The 20,836-nt window shown below is 41.1% G+C and overlaps 2 protein-coding genes across 11 annotated transcripts in view; one reads left to right on the top strand and one right to left on the bottom strand.

Annotated features, from left to right (window-relative positions):
- The window catches only part of Immp2l (inner mitochondrial membrane peptidase subunit 2), an 899,718-nt gene that overhangs the window by 864,852 nt on the left and 14,030 nt on the right, over positions 1-20,836 (bottom strand). The gene's annotated exons all lie outside the window — the stretch shown is intronic.
- On the top strand, positions 3,170-4,807 carry H3f3l1 (H3.3 histone like 1). The gene is made up of 3 exons (XM_063262628.1): positions 3,170-3,457; position 4,068; positions 4,199-4,807. Exons 1-3 carry the CDS (start codon positions 3,288-3,290, stop codon positions 4,436-4,438), a joined length of 411 nt encoding a protein of 136 aa, XP_063118698.1. The 5' UTR covers positions 3,170-3,287; the 3' UTR covers positions 4,439-4,807.

Genomic DNA, 20,836 nt, shown 5'->3' with positions numbered 1-20,836 from the left:
ACATGTATGCATACACAAGTAAACATCTTCCACACATCGAGAATGCACACACGCACAAACACACACACACAAAACACAGTTCCAGGTTTTCATGATAATCCTATACTGATTCATACTTTTGATGATTCAAAAGTGTTACTTACTTTATTAGAATAAAGTTGTCTAAAAGTGTATATAATGTATCAATTCAAGTTTTTAAGTAGATAAAAGTAGAGGGTTTGATCAGGGTTTTGGGTGGATTGGGAAAGCTTCTCAAATCCCAGACCACAGACACAGCTTCCTAAACAAGGAAGGTCTGAAAAATGTCATAAATCTAGCAAAGTTTCACCAGCCTGGGACTGCTAGGACTTTTCATAAAATGAGAAATATCAACATTAAAACCACAAACTCCTGCAGCAGGGAAGGACATTAGGGTTCTGATTAGTCTGTCAAAAAGAAAACCTGTCCAAAGCATAGTTGGAAGATTTGGAAAGGTGCCCATAGCCATCTATGGCAGCTGCAGGTCTGCGGGGAGCTTACCCAGCAGTGGGCAGGCTCGGTGCTGGATAAAGATGCAAGGCAAAGGAAAAGATTTATGCAATTTAAGACAAAAGCAAAAAAAATTAATTAAAAATTAAAAACCTCCTTTGTTATGTGCCTGGGATGACTGGGGTGCTGCTACCTTCAAAGTACAAGTGCACACACCTGCATGCACAGGCATCACGTGCTGAAATGACAGCAAAGTCCAAGGTGGAAATATAAGTTAAATAAATCAGCAAACAAATACAGCCAAGAGGCCACAGTACAAAGAAGCTCACTCAGGCTGTGAAGTCTCAGGATCCAGGCAGATAGAACACAGCACTAACCAGACTCAAGTGCACAGAAAGGCCAAGGATTGTAATGAGCCTCTGATGAGTAACGGAGCATATGGGGCTGGGACTGTAATGGGACCGGTCCCCACATGAATGCCTTCTGCTGGTGGTTGCATACTTGCTCATACAGCAGAAGATACAGTTCAAGGTAACTGAGAGACTGTTTCTGAAATCTGTGAAATTTTAAATATGCAACGTCCTTAAGTAACTATGTCTACGTATCTGTCCATCAAAATATACAGAATTACTTGTGGAAGCATAAAACAGTACAAAACAAATTTTAAGAATGCCTTTAAAAGGCATTCACAATAAAACACAATGCAATACCAAAATGTATGAGAAGTTAAAGACAAATAAAATATTAGCAGATTATCAGTATTAATTTTCCATATATTTTTAGAGACTTGACTACTGAGATACAATGGCTTTCCACGCAGTAGAGTACAGCATGAGCCATTTTACCGGTGTGATGGAAGACTCCTTTAATAAGTCAGTATAGGGGCTAGAGAGATGAATCAGCTGGAAAGGGTGCTGTTCTTTCAGAGAACCCAAATTCGATTTCCATCTGACACCCATACATTGGCTCACAAACATCCGTAACTCCAGTTCCAGAGGGTCTCCATGGGTTCCAGACCTTCACATTGTACAATATATTCATACGGCCAAAACAGTCATACACATAAAATAATTTTAAAGCAATTATTATAAAATTTGTGATTAATACAGTGAGAGACAGAGAAAGAAGACAGAGATAGAGAACCTGTGGTGATTTTTAAATGTCTATGAGTTCTCTAACAAGTAAATTACTCAAAAGGTAAAACCTAAAACTTCTATCTTAACGGTGAATAAGAGTAACTATTTTTAACACACTATTATTAACAACACTGAGAAACTGAAAGTTTAGTATGCAAGAATATGACAAAGAAGTCATCATGCCAAAAGATGTTCAACATGTTGATTTGAATATTAAGTTGGAATTCTGCATGTCTATTGTGGTGGTTTGAATGAACATGGCCCATAGGCTCAGAGGGAGTGGCACTGAGAGTGGGTGTGGCCTTGTTGGAGGATGTGTGGCCTTGTTGGAGGAGGTATGTCACTGAGAGTAGGGCTTGAGGTTTCAAAAGCTCTACCCAGGCCCAGTATGGTTCTCTCTGCCTTCTGTCTGCTGATCAGGATGTAGAACTCTCACCTCCTTCTCCAGAACCATGGCTTCCCACCATGAATGATAATGGACTAAATCTCTGTAGGTCAGCCCCCAATAAAATGTTTTCTTTCCTAAGAGTTGCTGTAGTCACAGTATCTCTTCATGGCAATAAAACCTAAGACATCTACAAACCAATTTATGTGAAATTTTAGACGCATTTATCATCAAAAGATCAGGCGGGGTTAGAGAGATGGCTCAGTAGATAGAAGGGCTTGCTGTACTTGGATCAGGTTTGGTTCCCAGCACCCACAGAGGGCAGCTCACAATTGCCTGTAACTCCAGCTCTAGGAGATCTGACATCCTCTTCTGGCCTACATGAATATCTGCACCTGTGGCATACATGCACACAGACCCTCAATAGAATCGTTTTAAAAGATAGCTCAATAAATTAAAACAATAATGCATATTAAAGTATTAATTTTCAGACAAAAAAATTGTCCTATTTTTCCATGTTACTTGGAATGGATATATAAATATTTTATATACTAAAACAAAATTGATATTACAGTCTTTGTTACAACAGATATTACTTTCTTGCAAACTCACTCATCTTCCAGAAAACAATGCTGGTGCAACATGAAAACCAAGTTGGTTTAAATAAAACCTTCCCATCACAGAGAGGTTTGATTACCATTCAGGACAGATCTTCTCACGTCCAAGGGATGTCTCTTAGTGACTGCACGATTTCCTGCTACTCAGCTACTGAAGGTGGCTGGTGGTGCAAATAAAGAAATGCCTGTCCCAGCCCTGTCCTCCAAACAAAGTAAAATTGATACATCAGTCTGGAACAGATTTTTCTCAGATGTACTTTTTTTTATTGGTTTGAATTCTGTGTCTGTCTGTCCTCTCTCCCTCATGTGTGTGGGGGTAGGGTGCCCCCAGAGGCCAAAGACACTGGTCAAATCCCCCTGGAATTAGTTACGGGCAGTGATGAGCTGTCTGATATGAGTGCTTTGAACCCAACTCAGGTCCTTTATGAGAGCCGACAAGGGCAGTAAGTGCCCTTGACCACTGAGCTACCTCTCCAGCCGTAATCTGTAGCTGACTTCTGGTCTGTGTGAAAGAAGTGACTTTACAACTAACAACTAAATACAACCAGGTTTAAGACTAAGACATGGAATTGTGTTCGCAGCCTTCGCCGCGCCGCCGCCGCTCTCTAACGCCAGCGCCGCCTCTTCCTTGCTGAGCTCCAGCCGAAGGAGAAGGGGGGTAAGTAAGGAGGTGCTCATACCATGGCTCGTACAAAGCAGACTGCCCGCAAATCCACTGGTGGTAAAGCACCCAGGAAACAACTGGCTACAAAAGCCGCTCGCAAGAGTGCGCCCTCTACTGGAGGGGTGAAGAAACCTCATCGTTACAGGCCTGGTACTGTAGCACTCCGAGAAATCAGACGCTATCAGAAGTGGCTATTAGCCCAAATGCTTGAATTACCCTAGATCCCTAGAACAAACGAAACTCAAGACGGATGATCAAAATGTGAATGCTTCACTCCTTCTTTAAATGAGGAAAAAGAATACCCTTGGCAGGGAAGGGAGAGGCAAAGATTAAAACAGAGGCTGAAGGAACACCCATTCAGAGCCTGTCCCACATTTGGCCCATACATATACAGCCACCCAATTGGACTAGATGGATGAAGCAAAGAAGTGCAGACCGACAGGAGCCGGATGTAGATCGCTCCTGAGAGACACAGCCAGAATACAGCAAATACAGAGGCGAATGCCAGCAGCAAACCACTGAACTGAGAATAGGTCCCCTATTGAAGGAATCAGAGAAAGAACTGGAAGAGCTTGAAGGGGCTCGTGACCCCAAAAGTACAACAATGCCAAGCAACCAGAGCTTCCAGGGACTAAGCCACTACCTAAAGACTATACATGGAATGACCCTGGACTCTGACCCCATAGGTAGCAATGAATATCCTAGTAAGAGCACCAGTGGAAGGGGAAGCCCTGGGTCCTGCTAAGACTGAACCCCCAGTGAACTAGTCTATGGGGGGAGGGCGGCAATGGTGGGAGGGTTGGGAGGGGAACACCCATAAGGAAGGGGAGGGGGGAGGGGGATGTTTGCCCGGAAACCGGGAAAGGGAATAACACTCGAAATGTATATAAGAAATACTCAAGTTAATAAAAAAAAAAAAAAAAAGAAGTCCACTGAACTTCTGATTCGCAAGCTCCCTTTTCAGCGTCTGGTGCGAGAAATTGCTCAGGACTTCAAAACAGACCTGCGCTTCCAGAGGGCATCTATTGGTGCTTTGCAGGAGGCAAGTGAGGCCTATCTGGTTGGCCTTTTTGAAGATACCAACCTGTGTGCTATCCATGCCAAACGTGTAACAATTATGCCAAAAGATATCCAGCTAGCACGCCGCATACGCGGAGAACGTGCTTAAGAGTCCACTATGAGGGGAAACATTTCATTCTCAAAAAAAAAAAATTTTTTTTTCCTCTTCTTCCTATTATCAGTAGTTCTGAATGTTAGATATTTTTTCCATGGTGGTCAAAGGTACCTAAGTATATGATTGCGAGTGGAAACATAGGGGACAGAATCAGGTATTGGCAGTTTCTCCACGTTCATTTGTGTGTGAATTTTTAATATAAATGCAAGATGTAAAGCATTAATGCAAGCAAAATGTTTCAGTGAACACATTTCAACAGTTCAACTTTATAACAATTATAAATAAACCTGTTAAAATTTTCTGGACAATGCCAGCATTTGGATTTTTTTAAAATAAGTAAATTTCTTATTGACAGCAACTAAATGGTGTTTGTAGCATTTTATCATACAGTAGATTCCATCCATTCACTATACTTTTCTAACGGAGTTGTCCTACATGCAAGTACATGTTTTTAATGTTGTCTGTCTTCTGTGCTGTTCCTGTAAGTTTGCTATTAAAATATATTAAACTAAAAAAAAAACCAAAAAGACTAAGACATGGTTGTGTTGGGTATAAATGTCTGTGGACACACAGTCTTTGCATGCTTTGTTGGTGGTGGTGGTTGGTTTGGTTTGGTTTGGTTTTGGTTTTTGAACCTATCCTCTTTTATTAGGTCTATTTATTAAAATTCTACAAATTTCTAATTATTCTAAGCTCTATTTTCCTTATGAGTCCTATAATTTGAACAACGTAATTTTCAAAAATTAGGGATTTTTGGGAATGCACATAAGGCATTAGTAGTAGAAATACTTCTATTATTCTGAATAAAATAAAATACATGAAAAGGAAAATTCCTAAGAAGGAGATAACAGAGAGGAAAAAGAGACTTTTACTACATTTAGCTTCACTGGGAAATGAAAGGGGAAAATACCAAATGCAGGCAAAACATTCTCACTACCATTAACTCACACCGCGGAGTTGAGTAGTCACCATTCCTATGTACAAAACGCCAACTTATACACTTCAAATGTAAACAAGGGAATCAATCGCTTAGCAACTGTGAGAGTGAAGGACTGATCCAGATGACCTTTGAACATAGTACTTCCCCAGGTAGGATTTCAGAGAGACGTGCACAAAGAAGAAAATCATTCTGAAACTCCTTTAGATACACTGCAGTGTGAAGGAAATGGGTGAAGCTATCAGATGTGTGACACCAGAGTGTCCACTGTGAATAAAAAAGACGTTGGGAAGTCAGAGAAGCAAGATGTGGGGAAAGTAATGAGGGCATCTCAGACACAGCAGTCCCAGGCTTGACTACCTCTCCCCAACAGCCATTGACTGTAGCACAGACCTTGAATAGCATCTTCTGAAGCCAAGAAAATGAGTGTTTAGAAAAAAGACAGAAACACAAGAAAAGAGCATAGGCTCCTGCCTGAACATGTCCCCACCGAGCACATACAGGGAAACCTGGTGACCTACAACAGAGAGTAAGTACGCACAACTGAGATTAAGTTAGCACATTGTCTGGTCTTGACAATATTGAAGGCATGGATATGCAGCCTCAAATGGTAAACTAGATACTACTAATTTGATGTAAGTAATTTGTGGCCAAAAAATTGTATGATAAACCATGTTATGAAGAAGGGTTTCAGGGGGAAAGGAAAGGGGATAGAGTAATGAGGGGTGAAAAAATAAAATTCATTGCATGTATACACTAAACTTTCAAAAATTATTAAAAAATATAAGTTAAAGTAAAATAAAAATATAAGAAATATAATACTCAAAATAGTTAAAAGTAAATCACCTCTATGCTCATGCTTACATGAAGTTCCCTTTGTAGATTGAAAAATCTTCTAAATTCATAAATTGTGATTCTACACTAATTATTAAAGAATGACAGTGGAGCTGAGTTAGGTTTTAATTGTTCTGAACCACTCCAGACTCACCCGGAATGAACTTAAGACCAGCAATAAAACAGAAAGCTCACAATTTGAAGACTGTATGAAAATGTATGCTGTCATACTGGAAAAACCAGGAAACCATTATAAAAGAATTCAACCTGCCCCTCTTTCTTCGGTACTCACTCCTTTAACATCAGTGAACATCTATTGGGTGCCTGACAGATACTAGACATCAGACTAGAAGAATGAAGACATATCTGGGTATCCATAAAGATACTTAATGTTACAGGTTGTGTCTTTGAAACAGTCTAGCCTTGAAATAGGTGAAAAGACAGTACAAACTTTAAAAAGAAACAAAATTATGAAGAAGATTGGTAATCTGATGCCATAGGAAAATAAACTCTACCTATTCTGGTCTCTTCTATGGTTCTTAGACATTCAAACAATAACTCCATCATTCAAACATACATGGATCAACATGATAGTTAGCCACAGTGGCCTTCAGGAAAGATACACATCATGTGGACCACCTCCTCACTGCCAGCCTTCACCTCCCTGTTCCTACAGAAGGAGGCTACTTGCTCAGGCTTAACGCACAGATGGTCAGATCCTGGTCTCACCACATCTGCTCTTTCAGTACCACATCCTATACCTAACACTTTTGTCTTCTCACTGAATCACTTTTCCTACCTTTCTTCATCTGGGCTCTTATGCAGCCTGCAAGTTGGCACAGACAACAGTGGCTCCAGCAATCCAGTCTGATTCTCTAAGTCTGAGTTAGACATCCCCCTCTGGGTCCTGCAACATCTTATAACCCTTCCAGCAGGGTATTTGTTGCATCTTCTTTTCTCCTCTTTATCTTCTGTCAACTACACACTCTGTGAGAGCAGAGACCCATGGACTGTGACACTATAGTATCTTGTCCTTAAATGTCCAATGTTTGCTGCACTTTTATTGAGGAAATAACATACTTCCTATAATTTATTACTAGTTTCTTTAACTACTTAGTAAGTTGACTTCATAATTTCTTGCCCATATAATCTATCTAAAATCATATTTTGAATGTGATAGATGTTGTAAACATATCATGGGGGGTAAGGGAAGGTTGACCACACAGGCACTGTGTCCTTTCTTTCTCAGAGGTTCCTCAGAGACTGTTAGCCATGAGGACAAGGGGAGCAGAAATGGCGGGCAGGGTTCAGATGGCTCTGAGTAAGATAGAAGAACTTCCAGAGACCTCTGCAGTGAGACAAGTCTATGTTATTGTTCCAGGGATATGGTATGTAAGGGGTATTTTAGGACTATGGATGGAGAGGCCTATTTGGTCATAGCAACAAGGGGAAAGGAAGGGATGACTGGTTATAATGTAGCACTTAATTTTCACATGGGTAGGAAGCCAGAGAGGACACAAGCATTGAGTTACACAGTCTTGCAGAGAGTTCTGTACAAAGTCACTTCTCAGACAGACAGGGACATGTGTTCAGGAACACTTGTCAAACAAAGCCAGGCAGAGACAGGGAAGCTCTGCTAAGAAAGGGAGTCCTCCATCTTGTGCTGAACTCGGAAAGCCATCTAGCCGTGGGGGACTACGACCTTAATAGCAGGGTTCTCCAACAAGGTACTGAGTTTAACTTTTTAAAATGGTAGAGGTTTTTTGTATTTGGGGTTTCATTTTGTTAGCATTTTGGTTTGGGTATCCTTTTGAGATAGGGTCATGTTATATAGCTTATTTTTCCTTAAAGGTTTTTGTCACTCTTTTCTTTTGCTTTGTTTTGATTTCTAGAGTATTTTTATCTTTTTATGTTGGTGTGTGCATTTGTTTCTGTCTGTCTGACTGTCTGTCTGTCTGTCTGTCTGTCTTTGCGATCATATGCAACATGTGAGGATACCCACAGAGGCCAGAAAGGGAGCTGGAGCTACAAGCAGTTGAGTCTCCCTCCCTCCTCCCACCATACAGGTGCTGGGAACAGACGTCAGACGTCCTGCAAGACCAGGAAGCTCTCTCAAATCTGAAGCGTCTCTTCTGGCCCCGGTATGAGTTTTGGTCTCTTGGTTGGTGTGTTTTTAGAAGTGGTTCCACTATGTAGCCCAGGCTGGCCTGAACCTCACTATGCAACCCAAGCTGGTCTCACATTCACAGTAATCGCCCTGCATTGGCCTCCTGAATGCTGGAGCACAGGGAGTGGACCGCCATACCTGGGAAGAGAGGGTAATGATTTTTAACCTAAACTCCGAAGGATCCAAAGAATGTCTGACACTAAAGGGCTGAAGCGAACAGGCACAAAGGAGGTGGAGCCCTGCGCCCACTGCCAGCTTCGACAGCTACTTTATCTGTCAGTCTCTTTATTTTTAAAGAATGGAATTCTAAGGAAGACTCTATTTGTGAGAAATTCACTAAATAAGAATAGGAAAAGGAAAAAGAAAAGTTAAAGCCTCTGCTTTAAAGAAAAATCAGTGGTGGATGGAGGTTTGTAGTGTGAAATTCACATCCTAGCATCTTTCATATTTCTTGATTACACTAAATTCATCTGTCAGGTTTATGGCTCCGTATTTGTGATAAAATGAGAAATATCATTTGAATTCAGAAATATCCTAGCAGAGGGAAAAGAACCTAGGTCCCAAGGAAAATATTTATGCTCTCCTGCAGCTGTCTCTAAATGTACTTACCTTACCATACCTAATGGCATTGTTTATATGCCAATCTCAATGATTCATAATACATAATGCCAAAAAATCCAATTGGGCAACAGACAGCCCACTGTCAACGCCAGCTGCAGCTGTTTTATATATCACAGACAGATATCCCACCTCACTTTAAATATTCCTTAGTAAAAAGGCCACCTTAGATGGAAAAGGGCCCACCAAACTCACATTCAATGGGAAGTTTTAGCTGCTTGGCAATCCAGAGACATCAAGGGAAAAGGCAAGGGAAACTACGAGTTGTTCATCATTCAACCTTCAGAAGACCATGCAGGGCATTAGTGTGCTGGGGGGCACACTGAAGAGAAATGAGCAGAGATGGAATTCCCGCAGAATCCCTTTTGCCAACCTGTACACCACCACAGTGTTGAGGAATGGAAGTCACGGAAACACCTGCAGTCAGGCCCCAGCTCTGCACTGTAACAGTCGGGTGGATCCGAAACCTTTAGAGCTGAGCACGTGTAATTATGAGACCTGCTGAGCTGAGAAGGCACCAACCTAATTTCCTTCTCTTCTGGGAAATCTCACGAGGCTTCTCCCTGGCAGTGCCCTCTCCCCTCTCTAGCTCCTCTGGCACCCTCTAACTAACTACACCTGTGTCTGACAAACAGCATTGTGAGTTATCATTTTATAGTGATACGCCTTCCCTCATTCCCACATAACTCACTCCTCTGTCTCTGTTCTAATGCTCTTAGAATTTCCCGAAGCATTTTCAGGCTCTATAATAAAATTATAAATGTTTCCTGACTGCTTATTTAATTGTAGATAAGGTTTTTATTATTGCCCATTTACAGTATCACTAAAAAGCCAGCTTGGTATGATTGTGCATTAAATGGCAGACATTCCTTTCAATGACAGCCCGAAGAATAAGGAAGAAGGTGAAGAAACAGACTGTTATCCTGCATGCCAACAACCTACCTGATAATGGGAATACTTGCGTGTGTCACTTCTAGAAAGGTTGTCCCATCACTCCTGGGTTACTCCTTTTCCCTCCTCCCACAGTCAGCACAAAATTAGAACTAAAAAGACTTAGATTCAAGTCTCAGCTATACCAAGGAGCAGGCAAATGACGTCACCTTGCTCATATGTTACAGGTAACAATAGCCCTCCCTCCAAGGGAAGCCCTTGGTCTTGTGAAGGCTTGATGCCCCAGTGTGGAGGAATGCTAGAGTGGTGAGTTGGGAGTGGGTGGGTGGTGGGGGAGCACTCTCATAGAAGCAGGGATAGGAGAAGGGGTTCACAGAGGGGATAACACTTGAAATGTAAACAAATAAAATGTCCAATTTAAAAGAAGAATAGCCCTCCCTCAGGACTAAGTGGCCTATCTTCCAGGATGTTCCAGAAGCAACAGAATTTCTCATGTCTGCTACAAGGTCAACACATTCAAAAGTTACATTCACAATAACATAACATGACACTGGTACATCATTATTTGGTCAGATCTTTATGGGACACATCAAGTGTTTGACTAGATACCATGATACCACGGGAGCAAGATACACACTTGGCAAAGCTTCTATCACACTCCTGCTTCCAGTAACAAAGATTAAGAACAATTTCATTTATCAAAAAAGCACCAATAATAAGCAAAAAACTTAATTATTTTCACAGTAGCCACAAAAAGGTTAACTTCATATTAATAGCCCTAAGAATAATTCTCTCATTTTACCCACTTTGTAAAAAACTTACTTTTATTGTCTTATCAACATCAAATGATACCAGGATTACAAAGGCTGTTACAATAAATGGCTTTGAAAGAAAACCCAGTAATATTTTGATATATGAGGTAGATAAAAATAAATGAGTCATATATAAATTTGAAACAATTTAAATTAATACCTATCACCTTTGAATGATGAAGCTGTTCAGAACCTAATGTAGTTTTGTTCTGAAAAAAAAATTCATCAAAAGACCTTTTCTAGCTGAGGAACTTAGTAGTTTTAAAATGGTTATTTCACTTCTCCATAGCAAGCAAAAACAGGCATAATAAAATCACAGATGAAAATCAGTTATAAAAGTTAGGTGAAGCTAGAGTCTGGAGAGATAGCTCAACGCTCAAGAGCAATTGTCAATCATCAGAGGATCTGAGTTCAACACTCAGATGATGGCTTATAACCATCTATGAGTCCAGTGCCAGGGCCTCTGATGTATGCACCACGCATGCAAATGGTGCATATACAATATGCAGGAGAAACATTCACACAGGAGAAATAGTTCGAAAAAAATTTAGCTGGTGGCAGGGGTGCAGTGGTACACATCTCTAAGCCCAGCACTTGGGAGATAGAGGCTGGATGATGTGAGTTCAAGGCTAGCCTGGTCTACAAAGCAAGTGCCAGGACAGCCAGAGCTACACGGAGAAACCCTGTCTTGAAAAACAGTAACAAAAACAAACAAACAAAAGAGGTAGACAAAGCTAACAGAATCTTCCAGGAAATATTTAACATCTAAATTTTCATTAGCTAAACATTATATCAAGACTTTGCTCTATTGTGGCTGTTCTCATTAGTACAAACAGCACATAGTCACATGAATTGTGACAAATAATACAGTGAGGTTGTCTTCAGTTTTCATAAAGGTAGTGAACAAAAATCAGTCTCTGTAAGTTTTCCACAAGTAATGGCTAAATCTATAGACTAAAGAAACTCTTAACTAAGAAAAGAGAAAGTTGTAAAAACTATTTAATTGTGAAATCAATGAAACAAAATTTGGATTCTTGGAGAATATTTAGTGATATCAAAAATATTCTATCACTGAAAGATAGTAAAACAAAATATGGGCCATTCTAAGTATTCATTTAAATGCTACACTGAACCAAGGTATGAGCCCATGAACAGCCCGTGGCCTGTTTAAGCAGTGTGCCAGGTACATTCCAGTCGGTCGCCACCCCCACTAACCCTAGGGCAGAGTGAAAGCACAAATCCTTCAGTGTCTTCACTGAAACTGAAAAAAGACAGATCAGCCAGCTCTATAAAGGTAAGTATTTAAGTATGTCCAAGTGGGGAGAGCGTGGTAACGCAGGGAATCTACATACAACATCAATTAGTGGGAAAATATACTCTGGATTGTCTGTGGATTTGGTAAGGGCAGAAGGTCCTCACCACGCTGTCCTTCCTGGCTTCTCAATAGCCTGCTAGATTTTTCAGTCTAAATCAAAAAAAGGCCAAAAGACAAGTACACTCCAAAGCAATGTGCCCTTTTGCAATTTCCCTTCTCCATTTATTACCTGGACCTTTAAGCACTCAAGTAGAAGCCTGAAAGATTCAACAATATATACAAAATATAAAATTAGAAGTGCCAGAAAGCAACATGACCTTTCAAGTACAACACTTCCTGCAATCATTTCGTTAATACTGGGAAAACATTTTACAGTGTTCAAAGCATAATCTTCGTGTATAATATTTTCAGCAAATAGAAAAGCAAATACTGTGCAAAGCACTTGAAAATCAACCCTCCTTTTAAATTCAAACTGCAATTAAGTTTAAACTACTACTGTTTCTACAGTACTTTACATTTAAACATTCAAAAACCACATTAATATGCTCTACTTTTCAAATGCAGTGCTACTCTAACTCCCACCAAACCACCTCCTGCAACTGACAGGCCCTACTCACAACAAACTGATGATCAACTCAGTCATATTAATCGGAGGACAAAAATCCGTATTGATATGCTAAGGGCATCACTTGGTGATGGAGTACTGCTTGCTTGTCAGTGGGGGAAACAACAACAACAACAACAACACACACACACACACACACACACACACACACACGCACACTCCCCAAATACATAAATATACAAACAAATTAATTAATTAACCAGCTAACTATGTGTTTTGGCCCTCTCTGTGAATTAAGACCACTTCTAATCTCAAGGCACTCGTCCTAATCAACACATTTTCTTTTTTTTTTTTTTTGCTTTTATCTGTTTTTAATATCTTTGTGTTCTGAATGACATTAATTCAGGCTGTCCAGTTGATTTACATTGCAAATTGTCTTTTATGTCTTTTTTTTTTATTATTAACTTGAGTATTTCTTATATACATTTCGAGTGTTATTCCCTTTCCCGGTTTCCGGGCAAACATGCCCCTCCCCGCTCCCCTTCCCTATGGGTGTTCCCCTCCCAACCCTCCCCCCATTGCCGCCCTCCCCCCCCCACAGTCTAGTTCACTGGGGGTTCAATCTTAGCAGGACCCAGGGCTTCCCCTTCCACTGGTGCTCTTACTAGGATATTCATTGCTACCTATGAGGTCAGAGTCCAGGGTCAGTCCATGTATAGTCTTTAGGTAGTGGCTTAGTCCCTGGAAGCTCTGGTTGCTTGGCATTGTTGTACATATGGGGTCTCGAGCCCCTTCAAGCTCTTCCAGTTCTTTCTCTGATTCCTTCAACGGGGGACCTATTCTCAGTTCAGTGGTTTGCTGCTGGCATTCGCCTCTGTATTTGCTGTATTCTGGCTGTGTCTCTCAGGAGCGATCTACATCCGGCTCCTGTTGGTCTGCACTTCTTTGCTTCATCCATCTTGTCTAATTGGATGGCTGTATATGCATGGGCCACTAGGGATCTAGGGTAATTCAAGCATTTGGGCTAATAGCCACTTATCAATGAGTGCATACCATGTATGTCTTTCTGTGATTGGGTTAGCTCACTCAGGATGATATTTTCCAGTTCCAACCATTTGCCTACGAATTTCATAAACTCGTTGTTTTTGATAGCTGAGTAATATTCCATTGTGAAGATGTACCACATTTTCTGTATCCATTTCTCTGTTGAAGGGCATCTGGGTTCTTTCCATTTTCTGGCTATTATAAATAAGGCTGCAATGAACATAGTGGAGCACGTGTCTTTTTTATATGTTGGGGCATCTTTTGGGTATATGCCCAAGAGAGGTATAGCTGGATCCTCAGGCAGTTCAATGTCCAATTTTCTGAGGAACCTCCAGACTGATTTCCAGAATGGTTTTACCAGTCTGCAATCCCACCAACAATGGAGGAGTGTTCCTCTTAGTGTTCCTCCCCAAATGCTTGAATTACCCTAGATGCCTAGAACAAATGAAACTCAAGACGGATGATCAAAATGTGAATGCTTCACTCCTTCTCTAAAAGGGGAACAAGAATACCCTTGGCAGGGAAGAGGGAGGCAAAGATTAAAACAGACACAGAATCAACACATTTTCTAACCAGTCAGACTTCCAGGCAAAAACACTCTAAGCCTGTGCTGATGAGATGGTTAGCAGTTAGAGGCACTTGTCCTCAAGTTTGACAACCTAACTGCATCCCCAAACCTGACATGGTGGGAGGGAAAAACCCTCCAGTTTCCCTCTGAGCTCCTTAAGTGTGCCATGACACACAGGCGCGCGCACACGCACAGAAATAAAATAAATGGAAAATTTTAGAACTATTCTAAACAGTAATAAAAAATAAGTTGTAAATAATACTGCCATTAAGCTAAATTTTTATGAACGAATGTCCTAGTCTGCTTTCTACTGATGCGATGGAACTGACCAAAACCAACTTTGCACCTCCAGGTCCTAATCACCACAGCCCTGAGGTAACTGAGTGCATGAATTTAAGCAGGTAAGGCAGGATGGGGAAGGAATGCTCAAGAAAATGTTCCATAGACAGGTCCGCAGACCCAGTTCCTCCATTGAGGTTCCCTTGTCTCAGGTGACTCTAGTTTGTACAAAGTGCGGGGGGGGGGGGTGTTTTTGTATCTAAATCATTTCATGATTGCAAAAAAATAAAATAAAAAAATTAAAAAAAAGAGGTGAGTAGATGTCAAACTTGGCCAAGACTGAGCTTTCTGTTCCATAAGCATGTAGCATTCTTAAGATATCTTTCCCCTTTGACTGCCTTAAATATTTCTACTAGACGCTGATTAGCCAAACAAAGAAAGATTCATCAGACTATCCCTTTCCTTGCTGAGACAAAATTAGCAACACAAATGAATCGAATTCAGAACCCACCCACCTCTCTCTCTGTCTCTCTGTCTCTCTGTCTCTCTCTCTCCCTCTCTCCTTCTCTCCCTCTCTCCCTCCGTCTCTGTCTCTCTCCTCCCCCCCCCGTGTCTGTCTGTCTGTATGTCTGTATGTCTGTCTCTCCCCTCCCCTCTCTCTCTTTCTCTCTCCTCTTCCTCCCTCCCTTCCTCAGTATACAGCATATTTTATAATATTGAGAAAACTAAACCAACACATGTAATTACTTAGGAACTCTGTCTCCTAAAGGTCAATCACCATTAGTAACTGCCCTGGTTTGGTTTATGTTAAGGTGATTAAGACTGTGACCAAAAGCAAGGTGGAAAGGAAAATGTTAATTTTACTTACACTTCGAAAGGAAAATGCTAATTTTATTCACATATGCCAGGTCACAGTCCATGAGGGAGGTCAGAGCAAGAGCCTGGAGGCAGAAGCTGAAGTCATGGAGGAACTGTGCTTTCTGGCCGGCTCTCCATGGCCCGCTGTCTTATACAACCCAAGACCATATGCCCAGGGATGGCACTGCTCACAATGGGCTAGGCCTCCCCCATCAACCCTCAATCAAAAAATGCCCCTACAGACCTAACTACTGGCCAGTCTGATGAGGGCACTGCCTCTCTGCCGAGATTCTTCCTATTCAGATGACTCTCATTTACATCAAGTTGACAAAAAGAACGAACCAAGACAGTAACGCTTATGATCTTCCATGAGCTTACCGACCAATTGTAAATGTGCTATGTATATGGAAGTTCTTTGCCTATCTTTAGATGCCTTTGTTGTTGAATTACAGAAATGGTTTTGTATTGTTTTGGGCAGAGTCTCGCTCTCACCCTGGTTGGCTGGGAAATCACTGTGTAAACCAGATTGACTTTGGATTTTTATATGTTCTGCATACTGATCTTATCAGATAAATAAGTCTGAGTTCTGTTATAATTTTTTTCTAGATCCTAATTTTCTCAGAGATGGCTATAATATGCAGTAGATATGAATTGAATGTTTCTTCTTTTTTTTAAGGTTTTGAAAAATAATAATACGCTGTGGTTCTGAGCTTGCCTCTCAAGGACAGTAATACTGAAAGCATGGTCACCGAGTGTGTGGGATAGCTGCGTGTCTGTGCAAGCATGAGAGCCTGAAATCAGATTCCATGAAGAAGGAAGTTGATGCAAGTTAGTAACCACCACTGGGGGTCAGAGGCAGGGGCATACCAGCTTTGTGTCAGTCCTGGCAAAAGGGAGAACCACCAGCTCAGAAAACATCTGTTTAAAAAAAAAAAAAAAAGACAGAAGAAGACACCTGAAGTCAACCTCTGTCCTTCACAAGCACGCACATTAGAAAGCACTCTCGCACCATACAAACCCACATTATTTTAAACAAAGGGTCACAAGATATGGTGCTATTCAGGAAAACTGCAACCTTTATAAGGTAGGACCCACCTGAGGCAGTAGGTCACTGTAGGCATGCTTTCATTGGGGACCTGGGTCCCTCAACCACATTTTGCTCTGCAGGCTGGTTGATTGGCCAATCTGTTAGCTGGTTAGAAAGAAGATCCTATTATGTAGCTGTGACTGTCCTGGAACTTTCTATGTAGGCCAGACTAGCTTTAAACTCATAGATCCAGCTGCCTCTGCCTCTGCCTCTGCCTCTGCCTCTGCCTCTGCCTCTGCCCCTCTGCTCCTCTGCCCCTCTGCCCCTCTGCCCCTCTGCCCCTCTGCCCCTCTGCCCCTCTGCCCCTCTGCCCCTCTGCCCCCCTGCCCCTGCCCCTCCCCCTGCCCCTGTGCCTCTGCCCCTGTCCCTGCCCCTGTGCCTCTGCCTCTCCCCTTGTGCCTCTGCCTCTGCCTCTGACTCTGCCCCTCTGCCCCTCTGCCCCTCTGCCCCTCTGCCCCTCGGCCCCTCTGCCCCTCTGCCCCTCTGCCCCTCTGCCCCCTGCCTCTCTGCCTCTCTGCTCCTCTGCCTCCCTGTTCCTCTGCCTCTCTACCTCTCTGTCTCTGCCAGGTAAGTGCCCTCCTCTACCACATTCCCATTTCCACGGCATTCTGCCTCATCATAGTCCAAAAGGAATCAGTCAGAACTACAAAACTCTAACTCTGAGTCCTGCTTTTCATCGTTTTAGTGTTTCCCAAGTACTCTGCTAGGGAAGAAACACTGAGACAGAGAATAGCTCAAATGAGACGCACAGTGGAAAAGTGGTATTTCATCCCATCCCTCTTCTCTAGGTACCATGCTCTTGGTACCACCGGTATTTGCCATGTTCTTAAAATCTCTTAAGAATCCTGGATATAGTAACACATGCCTTTAATTCTAGCACTCGGGGCAGAGGCAGATGGATCTCTGAGTTCAAGGCCAATCTGATCTACAGAACAAGTTTCAGGACAATAAATGCTGCACAGAGAAATGTCTTGAAAAACCAAAAGAAAAAAGAAAAGAAAGAAAGAGAAGTATCTTAGGCATAGACAAGAAAATGCTTCTTATATTCTTCTATAAACTAGTAACCTGGTATCCATTGTGTACATAATCTTTTTGACTTAATATCTTAAATACTATTCTGTTTTGGTATATTAACAGCCTTCATTTACTACATATGCCACTATACCTGCTATAATTTATGGCCAACTTTATTAAAGATAGAGACCTGTTTCCAATTGATACCAAGGCTAACAGGACAGGAAAGATGGCTCAGAAGTTAAGCACACTGGCTGCGCTTACAGAGGACCCAGATTTGGTCCCCAGCACCCACATGGTAGCTCACAACCGTCTGCAAGTTGCAAGTCTAGCTCCAAAGGCTTTGCTGTCCTCATCTGGCTGCACCAGCACTGCATGATGTAGTGCATAGAAATATGTGTGTGTCTGTGTGTGTGTGTGTGCAAAACACCCATACATATAAAAATACTTAAAAAGAATATCCTTAAATATATATTATTTCACATAAGTAGATTTTTAGGATATAGTCTAGAACAAAAACCAAGTACTCTGTGTATTTTGTTAACTCTTTCAACACAGATCCCCAGGCTCCATTAGCAACGATGGCATAGCCTACATCCCTAAACCCTTGATAAAATACTGTTGTGTCTGTAAAAATTGCTGTCAAAAAGTAGTCTTACTGACACTGTATTTTCAAATTCTCTTATTATGAGCTGTTCGTATTTGCCACGCCTTGTGCCATTTCCTACATCATCATTGGGCCTTTCACCTAATGACCGGTTACTCTCATACAGTTATGAAATACACACAAACACACACCCATTTTTCAATTCAGCATCTTTACACAGTTAAGCTGCAATTTCCTTCTCAGGCCTCTGACCACCCATCACTTTCTAACTCAATCACCATAATGAAAATAATCGCTCTGCTCATAATTTAGTTTCCTGAATAGTATACCTTTCGTCACCCACTCTGTGTTCCACCGGATGATCTGCACTTTCAGATCAATCTTCCTAATGTAACCATTGGCCCATGGGTTTCTAGTCAAAAATTCTCCCTAAGTCCTTCAATTACCCCTTCCCTAGGGCTTATAGTCTCTCCTAAGGCTACATTATTTATCAAGAACTGGGGCTAACACTTCCATTATCTTTATTTCTCAAAACTTCTGCCACACACTGAAAGCTTACTCACAGATCTCTTAACACTGAGGAAGAAAGGCACTCCCCTGGGTCTTTGTTCCAACAACGTGATTTTGGATGTTCTTTGTGTTTTCAAAAGTTAACTCAAGTGTGCTGTCTTCCCCATCACTCAAGATCCTCTTTTATTCAATACCACCTAGTAAGGCCACACTATTTTAAAAAGCTATAATAATATTAAGTAAATGTGATGGGTTTTATGCTACAGGAGCATATAGCAAGGAAAATTGAGAGTATTGATCAAGTACTGATCAAGTTCTGATCAAGATTTTTGAAAGTGAAACAAAGATCAAAGTAAGAAGATTATGTTGCCTTTAAGTCTGGCTGAAGTAGAGAGTGTAGATGCTGAAGTGAAAAGAGAAAAGGCCAGAGGTGACGAAAGGGAGGAGAGAGAGGTCATGTAGCCAGGCTGGGTTTTATGTGTAAGTGAAGGACAACTGGAAGCAATAGAACCGTTTCAAGCAAAGGAGGGAGCTGGTCAGAAGGAACCTCACAAGAATCCCTGACCACAGTCTTGAGTTAAAAACACATATAAATGTCCAGGTTTTACTCAAATACCAAATCTACTCTTGCCTATCCAGTGGATCATTTTAAACCATTAAAGGTTTAGGGTAGAAAGACTAGAAAGGTAGAAAGGTAGAAGAAAGTAATGGGGTTTTGTTTCTACTTCTTTGTCTGAGGGCATGAAATAATTGTTTCCATTCAACTTTTTTTTTCTTTTTTACTTTTATTCATTTTATGTGGAGTGTTTTATCTGCCTGTATGTCTAGTTACCACCATACACAGTGCTCATAGAGGCCAGAAAATGACACTGGGTACCATGGGACTAGAGTTATAGATGGCTATGACCAACGTGTGGATACAGAGATTTGAGCTCAGGTCCTCTGAAAGAACAGCTAGTCTTCTAACTTCTTAACTGCCAAGTCACTTCTCAAGCCCTCCATTCAACCTTCAACAGCCTTTATCAACTTAAAAGATAAGACTATTAACAATACAAAACCATAGCTGACTCTGGTAAAAGTCAAGATGAGCCAGAGGCAGAAGCAGATGGGTCTGTATGAATCTGAGGTCAGCCTAGTTTGCACAGGAAGTACTTGACCAGCCAGGGCTACCCAGTGAGACTGTCTTTAAAATAATAATAATAATAATAATAATAATAATAATAATAATAATCTATAAGTCTTCAACTGGTACCATTCACTCAACAATTTTACTTTGACTTCCCCATTTTGTATAAAAGTCAAATTCCTTTTTTACACATCTGTTAGTCCTGGTATTAAACATCCTTGAAAATTTCTTGAATATTAGCATCACTGATTTTCTTCAAATTTAGCCAGGGAACCCAGCTCCTAGAAGAGAATATTATTTCTTTCAGCTCTTAGCTCCTTTTTCTATGGTGACTTTCTCAGCTGCTACAAAGAAAATTTTTATCAAATAAATGTGTCCAAAATGTGAAAATTTGTTCATCTATGTGCTTCCCTAGACACTCATCAAATCCTCTTTTCCCCATTCTCAGCATGACAGCAGGTAACACCTCTATGAATTGTCTGCAGTCTTTCCTATTTGCTGGTGACAATTTCTTTTTTGGATCACCAATGTCTACCATACGGGTTAGTGATTGAATATTCTGATATCTTTTGCATAGGATGTTCCATTGTTTTATCTTTGAACCTAGGATGTATTTTGAAAGTAATGGGGGGAAAAAAACCTTCAAATTACTAGGCATCCACAAGCTGACATTCAATATAATGAAAATGCCAATGGTGCTGACAAGAGATGGTATTTACACACTTATCTGAAATGGTTGTGCATTTTTAGACTGTAAAGCATAAAGTTTGGTCTAACTTAATACACTTTTGTCACTGACCAGTCTGTGGATTTTAAAGCAGGGGAACATTTTCATTGAAGCTAGAACTGTGTTTACTGTACTTCTTGCCTGGGGAATTCAACTACACAAGGTTATTTTTATTACCTTCCCCAGAATCTCTCTACCTGCCTCGACTTTGCCCTGGAGATTTCAACTACACAGAGACTGGTCATAAGGACTTTAGAACCCAGCCTTTTCCTTCCAGAAACAGAAAATGATGTGTCTTTGAGTCCATACAGAATACAGCAACATAATTCATGTTCTTGAAAAGAAAGCAAACATCTCAAGCTGACAAGTAGGTAATAAATAGGATTAGCAGCACAGCACACAGGCAAAACCTCCCAAAGCCTCTCACAGGAAG

The sequence above is a fragment of the Rattus norvegicus genome, chromosome 6 (assembly GCF_036323735.1).
Source record: "Rattus norvegicus strain BN/NHsdMcwi chromosome 6, GRCr8, whole genome shotgun sequence".
Lineage (NCBI taxonomy): Eukaryota > Metazoa > Chordata > Mammalia > Rodentia > Muridae > Rattus > Rattus norvegicus.
Note: the sequence above shows the minus strand (reverse complement) of the source record. Positions and strands in the feature narration are given on the sequence as shown.